This window comes from Taudactylus pleione, unplaced genomic scaffold, assembly GCF_031769625.1.
Source record: "Taudactylus pleione unplaced genomic scaffold, aTauple2 ptg000061l, whole genome shotgun sequence".
Taxonomy (NCBI): Eukaryota; Metazoa; Chordata; class Amphibia; order Anura; family Myobatrachidae; genus Taudactylus; species Taudactylus pleione.
The window spans coordinates 14,947,252-14,959,323 of NW_028284463.1; the positions used below are offsets into that span (position 1 = coordinate 14,947,252).

General features: G+C 43.1%; 1 protein-coding gene across 2 annotated transcripts in view; it reads right to left on the reverse strand.

Annotated features, from left to right (window-relative positions):
• Positions 1 to 736: 736 nt before the first annotated feature.
• The window catches only part of LOC148535103 (testis-expressed protein 2-like), a 245,904-nt gene continuing 234,568 nt past the window's right edge, over positions 737 to 12,072 (reverse strand). For both annotated transcript variants that reach the window (XM_088464936.1, XM_088464935.1), the window contains exons 9-12: positions 9,796 to 9,936; positions 7,791 to 8,003; positions 4,593 to 4,713; positions 737 to 2,304 (exon numbers count right to left, since the gene is read on the reverse strand). In XM_088464936.1, the coding sequence (XP_088321062.1) occupies positions 2,194 to 2,304; positions 4,593 to 4,713; positions 7,791 to 8,003; positions 9,796 to 9,936 (586 nt within the window). In that variant the 3' untranslated portion in view covers positions 737 to 2,193. The remainder of the gene's footprint in view (positions 2,305 to 4,592; positions 4,714 to 7,790; positions 8,004 to 9,795; positions 9,937 to 12,072) is intronic.

The window sequence follows — 12,072 nt, forward strand, 5'->3', positions numbered from 1 at the left end:
CTCACCTCAAATCTTGGAGTCTGCAGGCGGCTTGCTACACAGCTGCCATACCACTAGTACCACCAAGAACCTTCTTGTTCTTCCTCTTCGCCTGTCCAACTTGGCTCTCCCCATCACGAGGTGCTAAATAAGTCAACTAAGGCACCTCTGCTCAAGCATGGTTAGCCTTAAAACCTGAACAGTTATGCTGGCCATACACCTGCACGATTAGCTTAAGATAAGATTCACATACGATTCCCTGGAGCTCCCTGGCACTTCGCCGGCACGATTTGTTGTATCTCATTGCACACGATCTGTCGTACGATCGATCGTGTGCCTCACGCGCTCGTCAGGGAGAAGTCATTGAAATGACATGAATGGATGCACGATGCATCGCATGCACAAAATAAACGGTACGATCTGCACGCGATACGATGGATAATATGGGCTGCACATCTGATCATACGATCTGTTTTAGGAGCTGCGGTATCCTACTCTAAAAATACACGATTTCTACACGATTCATCGTAAGACTCATCGAAAATCGGGCAATCGGCCCGAAATCGTGCAGGTCTATGGCCAGCATTAGGGTGCCCTAGGGGCTGATTTTGGGAAACACTGTTATTGTGTCAACGATTTAATGATTGTTATACTGTTCTATGTAATGTTATCAGTTACCTCATAATGTCATTTGTAATAGTGTCATATATGTGACGCAATAATGGAATCCTTCAGGGTGGGGCTAATTAATGGCCAAATTTTATTTATTTTAAAGAACCTAAACAGTACTTTTAACGAAAGGCACACATAACTAAATTGGGCATCTGGCAAATTGATTAACTCCTTCCACACTTACCTGCCCATAGCACTACATTATTACATAACCCCAAATAACTGCATTCCATGGAATCCTTTAGAAATGAGTCATACCACGCAGGGGGGTGAGGCCTGTTTATTCAGTACATACAGACAGACAGAGGGCAAAGAGTTGCTTGACTACTTAAAAATGTATGTGCTTAAGTGACTGAAGGAGTCTGACCATTACGATTGATGGGTTTGGTAGGAGGAATAGCAATGGATTTTATGAGTATTTTATATTGTATAAAATGATACGTTATTGCTTAGAGTTTCTGCTATTCCAGATTTAAATAACCCAACCATGAAAGGTACATGTGCACACAATGGGTGCAGCCATTTGTTCATGAGAATACAGCAAATCAATTCAGCAATTACCACTGATATCACTGAGGTATGAGGCAGCAGGACCATTGTACTAAAGGAGAGAAGGGGCACTTACCCTGGGTTCACCCTGGGTTTACCTGGAAGGAGATCAACCACTGGACTTTGTAGTAATGGAGTCATATAAGAGCTTGTTTTACAACCTTCTGATCTTCATCTCCACGCACTTAGGGGGGGTTTCCAGTTGTCCAGAACTTCCCCTCTCATATGCACGTATTACCACCTCCAATATGCAAAGGCGGGATTTGATCTCAGGGGACTGGCAGAGGAAAACAGAAGTCATGCTGCTTTATATGCTGAACACAGTCGCTTTGTGTTGGTGATTCTATAAGGGACATCCCTTCCTCTGCATCATGTGCTGTTACTACCACTAACAGTAACTGAAGACAATATGCAGTATGTGCTTTATATCCTGGCCCTGGGCACACTAATATATTACAGGGACCTTCTGGGGCAGAGCCTCATGCCTCCGTGGTCAATAGACGCTAGTAAAAAGTATTCCTTTCCCTCAGTGATGTCTCTAGTTAAATGGGAGGGAAAGGCTGCATTGTCATCAGAGCACATAATGACTACCTTCACTATGCTGGCATCACAAGGTCTATATCACTTTATAGTGCAACACAGCAGCTGAGCTAATACTTACATACTGTAAGTAGGACTTCTATATCTGTAGCCAATGTTACAACACTGGACCAAAAGAACATACACTGAGTATAAATGTCCATATATCTGATTGTGTGGAATTATGAATAGAAGTACAGATGTGTCCTGGTTCCTGGCGCCATGTTATTGAAGTCCAGCTCTGACAGTGTTTTGTCTCCATAGATCATGTGGATAACAATCCATCATCTGCCATCTGTCATCTGTTTTGTTTTGTCTAGATGAACTCCCCAGTTTGGTCCTGGAACCGTTCATGCATGTCCCCTCACTACTGCTTGACTAAAGGACCACGCAGGGCGCTTCTCCCATGTGATCTCACGGCGATTCTGGCTTTGATTGTTCTGTCTGCGCCTGCTGGGGGCTATCCACTCCAGACTGCATGATTGGAAATAACAAGTCGTCCATGTTTGGCATCACTAAGATTTTCTGCCAGAGAAAACAAAATGCAAATCAGCACCCAAGTGCACCTTGTCAGTATGTAACGCCACACAAAGGGCCTGCTGCAGAGGTGCACGCCAACCGCACGCAATGGTAATATTCACGCATTTGGCCGATGTTGGAAGCACTACGCCTGTTTCCAAGTCGTATTGCGTGTGCGTCCCAATGGTTATCGCCAGGTGACGCAGCAGTACGAATTTGAACGCAAGAGCCGATGATTTAATTGTGCATTCCTGGGATGTAAAAAAGGGGTGGCTAGGCCGACCCGGGCATATCGCTGACAGCGGCGGCATCCAAATTCTCAGAAGCGCAGACACAGGGCACCATGTTAAAGATGGTGCATTTAAAGACGCACCGAGACGGATTAGCGTCGCAGAAAGTCAGCATCTCAGTAGGAAAATCATGGGTTGTAGCATTGTCATAAAGAAACAAAAGACCGACACTGATGCGGCCAATGGCGCGTTTGCGTGCACCGCAGAATCAGGCCCAGTAAATTGCTGTGCAGGGTCATGTGTGTTATGTGAGTTCATCAGTTCATTAAAGAGATTCATAGACCAGCCCACTGCCACCTTCATGTGTTCCATTCATTCTAACCCATTACACGTTACTGTTACTTTCTATGTGTAGTATATTTATGATCTAGGGCTGCTCTGTGCTACTGGTCATACAATATTCCTCTTGTAAGGCACGACAGAACCCTTGTGTTATTTTAGAGGTAGAAAAATAATAATGATAACTTATCTGTGTGTTTGTATAAAGTGCTAATGTGTCTGGCTTGTTTTGGGTTTTTTCATTCATTTTTTAATCTTTTACATTTATATATATGTTACTGTATTCTTTATACATTTCCCCCTGTTACAGCAAGTGTCCAGAATCTACAAATCTATAGGGGCATATTCAATAGGCTGCGTGAAAAGCAAAAAACCCACACCTGTGAGGTTTTTCCTGCAGGTGCGGGTTTTCTGCTATTCTATTAGGTGCGTGTTTTGTTTTAAAACATGCGCCGGGAGGTTTTTTTTTGCGCACCTCCTGAGCAAGCGTGATTTTTCTTAAAATCGATAATTTCAGGAGAAATCACCGGGACTTGCTCTGACCCCCCCCGCGCACCCCCCCCCCCGAGGACTAAATGAGCAATTGGAAGGATCCAATTAGCTTAATTAGTCCTTAAGTACTTACCTTCTGCAGCGCTGTCTTCTTCATCCTGCGTCGGGAGCCGGCTATTCTGCAGCAGGGGTGAGTATGAGAGTGTGTGTGGTGTTTGTGTGTATTAGAGTGTTTGTGTGTGTGTGTGTTCTGGTGTCAGTGTGCCCCCCCAGTGTCACTGTGGCCCCCGCGTAATGGGCGCTAGGAGAACTACATCTCCCAGCAGCCCTTGCTCCTCCCACCAGCCCCTGGGACTCCCAGCAGCCCCCTCTCCAGTAAGAAGAGAGAGGGGAGGCCGCCGGGAGCCGCGGAGACTACTGGAGACCCCCGGTAAGGTAAGTGGTGTGGGTTTTTTTTATAAAACAATACGCGCCGCAGGGTTTTCAGAACTGAAAACCCCGCAACCAATATTTTGGAAATTGAATACCGTGGGTATCGGGAGCGTGCATACCCGCAGTATTTCTAAATTGTGCGTGAGTTGTGTGAGATTTTTGACTCGCTAAACCTTGCGCCCAATTGGATATGCCCCATAGTGTTGGGTTTAGATTAGACACTTAGGGATGTATTTACTAAAGTGCAGGTTTTAGACGTGGAGATGTTGCAATTAGCGACCAATCAGATTCTAGCTATTATCTTCTAGAAGATGCTAGATGAATGATAAATAGAATCTGATTGGTTGCTATGGGCAACATCTACACTTCTAAAAACCTGCACTTTAGTAAATATACCCCCTAGGGTCGGTGTTGCAGTGATGATCTGGATGTTTCTTGCAAGTGGTCATGTGACTCCTGCAAGTTCTGGGCATGGCACATAGTGAAAGCCATATATATAAGATTATATGTCCCAATGTGTCTATTAGCATTTGGGTGTCCAGGGAGATCCCCGATCCGTATTTACATGCTCCAGAATGGCCACAGTTGGGAACGCCGTGGGAGCGAGTGTCGTGCAATGTAAGATTGGCGTCTATAAAAACTCAAACAGTTCATGAAACATACAGTTTACTACAAATGTCCTCCACACTATGACTGCTCCTCTTTCCCTTATTTGCAGTTATTTGTATATTTTTATTCCTACTATTCTAGTGGATGTGTGCTCTGTCCTGTCCTGGACGTCTACTTTCTAAGGCCAAGTACCTGGAACTCATCTAACAGCTTCTTCTCTATCCACTCGGTCACGTGTATAAAGGTCACCTCTCTTTCTCCGAGCTTCGGCCGAACCTTCATCTCCACTTGTGGTGGTGTTCGGAAGCTGTACCTAAAAGGTAGAGTCTAGAATTATACCATGACCAATTAATGCAATTATTAAATAAGATCAATACAGTAGCATATGCTAATTATAAAGTACTAATGTCTATAATAATTCTAGTACACAAATTTGTGGCCATATCTAGGATCTTCTACTACAGTACAATCATTTGTGGGAAGAATTTCAGTTACTGTACATCTTCCTCTTGATTGTCCTATAAATAAATTAGTGGGTGACAACTGTAATGTCCTATGTCTGTACAGGGTGTAACAGAAATGTATTATGATCATGTACAGTGGTTGGGTCATGTTGGGGATGTAGTGTCCTATGTCTGTATAGAGTGTAATAGATGTGTATTATGGTCATGTACAGTGGTCAGGACATGTTGAGGGTGTAGTGTCCTATGGCTGTATAGAGTGTAATAGATGTGTATTATGATCATGTACAGCGGTCAGGTCATGTTGGGGGTGTAGTGTCCTATGTCTGTACAGGGTGTAACAGAAATGTATTATGATCATGTACAGTGGTTGGGTCATGTTGGGGGTGTAGTGCCCTATGTCTGTATAGAGTGTAATAGATGTGTATTATGGTCATGTACAGTGGTCAGGACATGTTGGGGGTGTAGTGTCCTATGGCTGTATAGAGTGTAATAGATGTGTATTATGATCATGTACAGCGGTCAGGTCATGTTGGGGGTGTAGTGTCCTATGTCTGTATACAGTGTAATAGATGTGTATTATGATCATGTACAGTGGTCAGGTCATGTTGGGGAGTGTAGTGTCCTTTGTCTGTATACAGTGTAATAGATGTGTATTATGATCATGTACAGTGGTCAGGTCATGTTGGAGGTGTATTGTCCTATGTCTGTATACAGTGTAATAGATGTGTATTATGATCATGTACAGTGGTCAGGTCATGTTGGGGAGTGTAGTGTCCTATGTCTGTATACAGTGTAATAGATGTGTATTATGATCATGTACAGTGGTCAGGTCATGTTGGAGGTGTATTGTCCTATGTCTGTATACAGTGTAATAGATGTGTATTATGATCATGTACAGTGGTCAGGTCATGTTGGGGGTGTAGTATCCTATGTCTGTATACAGTGTAATAGATGTGTATTATGATCATATACAGTGGTCAGGTCATGTTGGGGGTGTAGTGTCCTATATCTGTATAGAGTGTAATAGATGTGTATTATGGTCATGTACAGTGGTCAGGACATGTGGGGGAGTGTAGTGTCCTATGTCTGTATAGAGTGTAATAGATGTGTATTATGATCATGTACAGTGGTCAGGACATGTTGGGGGTGTAGTGTCCTATGTCTGTATACAGTGTAATAGATGTGTATTATGGTCATGTACAGTGGTCAGGTCATGTTGGAGGTGTAGTGTAATATGTCTGTATACAGTGTAATAGATGTGTATTATGATCATGTACAGCGGTCAGGTCATGTTGGAGGTGTAGTGTCCTATGTCTGTATACAGTGTAATAGATGTGTATTATGATCATGTACAGTGGTCGGGTCATGTTGGGGGTGTAGTGTCCTATGTCTGTATAGAGTGTAATAGATGTGTATTATGATCATGTACAGTTGTTGGGTCATGTTGGGGGTGTAGTGTCCTATGTCTGTATAGAGTGTAATAGATGTGTATTATGATCATGTACAGTGGTTGGGTCATGTTGGGGGTGTAGTGTCCTATGTCTGTATAGAGTGTAATAGATGTGTATTATGATCATGTACAGTGGTTGGGTCATGTTGGGGGTGTAGTGTTCTATGTCTGTATAGAGTGTAATAGATGTGTATTATGATCATGTACAGTGGTCAGGACATGTTGGGGGTGTAGTGTCCTATGTCTGTATAGAGTGTAATAGATGTGTATTATGATCATGTACAGTGGTCAGGACATGTGGGGGAGTGTAGTGTCCTATGTCTGTATAGAGTGTAATAGATGTGTATTATGATCATGTACAGTGGTCAGGTCATGTTGGAGGTGTAGTGTCCTATGTCTGTATACAGTGTAATAGATGTGTATTATGGTCATGTACAGTGGTCAGGTCATGTAGGGGGTGTAGTGTCCTATGTCTGTCTACAGTGTAATAGATGTGTATTATGGTCATGTACAGTGGTCAGGTCATGTTGGAGGTGTAGTGTCCTATGTCTGTATACAGTGTAATAGATGTGTATTATGATCATGTACAGTGGTCAGGTCATGTTGGAGGTGTAGTGTCCTATGTCTGTATACAGTGTAATAGATGTGTATTATGATCATGTACAGTGGTCAGGGCATGTTGGGGGTGTAGTGTGCTATGTCTGTATATAGTGTAATAGATGTGTATTATGATCATGTACAGTGGTCAGGTCATGTTGGGGGTGTAGTGCCCTATGTCTGTATAGAGTGTAATAGATGTGTATTATGGTCATGTTGGGGGTGTAGTGTCCTATGTCTGTATACAGTGTAATAGATGTGTATTATGGTCATGTTGGGGGTGTAGTGTCCTATGTCTGTATACAGTGTAATAGATGTGTATTATGATCATGTACAGCGGTCAGGACATGTTGGGGGTGTAGTGTCCTATGTCTGTATACAGTGTAATAGATGTGTATTATGGTCATGTTGGGGGTGTAGTGTCCTATGTCTGTATAGAGTGTAATAGATGTGTACTATGATCATGTACAGTGGTTGGGTCATGTTGGGGGTGTAGTGTCCTATGTCTGTATAGAGTGTAATAGATGTGTATTATGATCATGTACAGTGGTCAGGGCATGTTGGGGGTGTAGTGTCCTATGTCTGTATAGAGTGTAATAGATGTGTATTATGATCACGTACAGTGGTCAGGGCATGTTGGGGGTGTAGTGCCCTATGTCTGTATGGAGTGTAATAGAAGTGTATTATGGTTATGTACAGTGGTCAGGTCACACTTGAATGATAAGGTGTAGTATTATATCTCTGTATAGAGACTTCCTCACACAATGCATACACTTTCATTGCCCAGTCTGCTCTGTGGCACGTGCCAGTGAATGAACTCCTGTCTGGTGCACATTTACAATTTGCAGTAGGCGATTGTAAAGTTGGGTGAACATTTACCATATGCGGTCTGTAGGTGGAGGGGGGATATTCACAGCCAAAGTCCCCCCCAGCTCCTGCACCTCAACAGTCAGCAGCAGGGGGGTGTTGGACACCTCCTCTATTTTCCTCTTTATATATTCATTCTCTGTTGCTCTTTGGAAATAGCGAGACTTGGCGATTTTATCTACAAAGCGTAGGATCCTGCGGCTCGTGCTGTTCCCACCTGTAAAGCTGCAGAACAATCATCAGCTATAGAACATCTCTACATCACTCCAATTCAGAACAGAATCAATCACTGAGGTTATGAGAACCAGAAGCCCTTGCATGTGTGTGTGTGTGTATATACACAGTATATATTTATTTTTTTATTTATATAAACTATATGCTCTGTCAAGATTATGGAGAATATCCCTAGCAATATCTTCTATAGGATATAATATTGTATATAATGTATATATATATATATATATATATACAAAGAGAAAAGTATATCACCGTGCGCAGTAGGTATAGTCCTATAATATCATGGGAGTGTGTCCTCTTCACATAGTTGTCACTGTTTGTAGCAGTCGTTTAATAAATCCTCCTCCTCAGGAGTATATGGACAAATTTCTGGCCAAAGAAGCAAAAAACGAATGCGCACCACAGTGAGTAAAATATAAAGAGTATTTCAATCAAAGTGCATAAAAGATTTACACATAGATAAAGTTAGACCAGTATTCATGATCACCGTCAGGAGAAAAGGCTCTCGTGTACAGCCGCAAGAAGCAGTCACTACAGCCGCTGTGCTAGTGGTATAACACAAGGTCCCAGCTCCGGATCAGGTACATAGGACTTCACTTCCCATCAGGCATCGCCACAGCATTGTGACGTCACCGGTAATCACGCTCAAACGCGTTTCGTCTTTCCGACTTCGAAGTCGGAAAGACGAAACGCGTTTGGGCGTGGTTATACCGCGGTTAACCTTGTGTTATACCGCTAGCACAGCGGCTGTAGTGACTGCATCTTGCGGCTGTACACGAGAGCCTTTTCTCCTGACAGTGATCATGAATACTGGCCTAACTTTATCTATGTGTAATGCTGCATACACACACAACGATTTAGTTAATGAACGATTTTAGTAAACGTTTTTCTCCCTTGAAAAAATGAACTAAAATCGTTTACTAAAGTTGTTCATTTAAATGTAATGAACGATTTTTCTGAACTACAAACGATTTTTGCATATTAACTTAATGAAAATCGTTGAGTTGACAAGTCTGACTAAACTACAAACTACAAACGTGAACGCGCATGTACAATAATCGTTCATCATTTGACTCAGAAAGTGAACGATTTTTTCAAACGATTATCGTTAAACGATATCGTTTAACGATAATCGTTCAAAAAATCGTTTTGTGTGTATGCACCTTAAAGCTGCATACACACACACAACGATTTTTTTAATGAACGATTTGAGTAAACGATTTTTTCCCTTGAAAAAATTTACTAAAATCGTTTACTAAAGTTGTTCATTTACTAAATGTCATGAACGATTTTTATGAACTACAAACGATTTTTGCATATTCCCTTAATGAAATTCGTTGAGTTGACAAGTCTGATTGAACGACAAACTACAAACGACAAACTACAAACGTGAACGCGCATGAACGATAATCGTTCATCGTTTGACTCAGAAAGTGAACGATTTTTGCCATCAATTATCGTTAAACGATATCGTTTAACGATAATCATTAAAAAAATCGTTGTGTGTGTATGCAGCTTAAGTCTTTTATGCACTTTGATTAAAATACCCTTTATATTTTACTCACTGTGGTGCGCATTTGTTTTTTGCTTCTTTGACCATATATATATATATATATATATATACATATGTATATATATATATATATATATATATATTATATATATATATATATATTGTGATTATGCGCTGAAATTAACATATGGGGTAATTTTTCTCTGTGACCATATCAAGATGCAAATTCAAGTAATACATCCAAATTTGGGCTGGGATTTGCAGCACCTCTCAGCATTATTGAGGTTGGCTCTGTCCCCCAAGGTTCCTGCTGTCTCTGCGACTGGGACCTCTTCATCTTCCGATGAGCCGGCGCTGGAGGACTCCTCGTCACTATCGGTGAAAATCCTGGCTCTTGGCATCATTGCACTGCAACGCATAAACATTATAACATTAATGAAACCAAATCTTTAATGGGATGCAGTTAAGGAACCTACAGCCGGAATGCCGGCTGCCGAAATGCGGGCAGAAGACCCGTGCCGGAATCCAGATATGAGTGGAGATGGCGACGCCAGATTCCCAACTGCCAGCATCCCGATCGTAAGTATAGTGGGGAGGGTAGCTGTCAGCCATGGGAGGGGGGGAAGGGGTTAGGTTTAGGCACCATGGGGGGACTTAGGGTTAGGCTGCGGATAGGGGGGGTTAGGGTTAGGCACCAACGGGGGGATGTTAATGTTAGGCACTAAGGGAGGAGGGTTAGGGTTAGGCACTAAGGGGGGAGGGTTAGTGTTAGGATACAGAAAAGGAGGATTAGGGGGTGAACAGGGCAGGGTTACAGTACTTACTGTTCCCCTGTTGAGATTGTCAGCATTAGGATGATGCTGTTGGTCTACTGACAGGGGGCATCCCCAGTTCCGGGACTTCAAACCCAACCCATCTTTAACATCATCATGTCTCCACTGGGCCCAATATCAATGCTGCCACCTGCAGCTTGGGAGGAGCTCTAGCAGTGTGTATTCACCCATTGTATACCTTAGTATAGAAGATACACGACTCATTCCTCCCTCAGTCTAGTAAGCAGAGGCTTATTTCTAATGGGTGCACCCATCATTTACTTACCTTGTGCCGGCAGGTGGGTCACTCCTCCTCGGCACAATCTTTCCAATGACTTCTTCGGGAACATGGCGCCGCGCAGTGAAAGCAAAGACTCTGGCACTGCGCGCATTCGTCATCTTCCCGAATATCACTGGGAACACGGCGCCACCGAGGATGAGGATGCGGGACTTGGTGCACACGGGTCCTTTGGGCGTTAATACATTCCCGTTCTAGTGTGGATGTAATGTGTTTGACTTGACGAGTGAGACATGTGGAGCAAAAATCCAAGAAATTCGTATATGGTGGAGAATGAGGAGGTAAAATCAAAAACACATTTTCACTTCCATTCCACACTAGTCTCACCACATTCACGGGGATACCGGCTTGCTCTAACAGTCCCACGCTGCGTTCATTTCCCCCATGCTGTTGAAACAAGTCCAGTGGCGATGATGTACTCGCACATGAACTTTCCATTCAGTCAAATGGGAAATTCACTCGAATGGGAAATACAACACCCAGAGTATAAAGTACAGGGGTAGGGGTTTAGCAGTGCATTGCAGGGCCCCACAGTAACCTTTTGGTAGGGGCTTTGTGATACTGCTTTTCCATCTCCAAAAAGAAGAGCGATGGGGATCTACTGCCTGCATCGCTCAGTAGAGACATTCCCGACTCCTTTTTAGAAAGCCTACCTGGGGCATCAGGTGGGAAGTTGGAGAGGGTGGCCTGGCATTATCAGGTACCCCTCACCTATGATCAATGTAGCCAAAGCCGTAACTAGACTTTTTGGTGCCCTGTGCCAGAAAGCGCATTGGCGCCCCCCTCATTTTTCAAAGGGACAAAATGCACCCAAAAAAGGGCCATGGCTTCATGGGGAAGGGCCAGGGAAGAGATAGGGGAGGCCAGGAGATGCTGGGGATAAAATAAGAGGAAGCTACAAGCAAGAATGATAATAAACAGAAATTTGACAGGCCCAAACAGCGCCCCCTGACCTGTGGTGCCCTGTGCGATGGCACCGGCCGCACTACCCTAGCTACGGCCCCTGCACCCATGATAGTTCCGTCCCTGTACTTACCTATTTCCTGGTAGATTAATGGCATGATATCAGACCTAGAAAATCAAACTTATCACATTGCTGGTAAAATGTGCCGGCCGTGTCAGGATTTAGACATTGCATTTGGTGCTGAAACGGCAAATTTACCTCTTTATTTTGTATAGGATTATGGGGGGAGATTTAGCAAACCATATTGACAAGTGGACAAGTGGAAGCGTTACCTATAGCAACCAATCAGATGATAGCTTTTATGCAATAGCATGTACAAGATAAATAATCGCTATAAGCTAATTGGTCGTTTCACCTTCACTTGTCCTCCTTTGGAGAGATTGATAAATCTCCCCCCATAATTGCATGTGTTGCATAATTGCAAGCTGGGCTCATGTGACCGGCTTGTTTCCATTCTCTAAATGATCCCT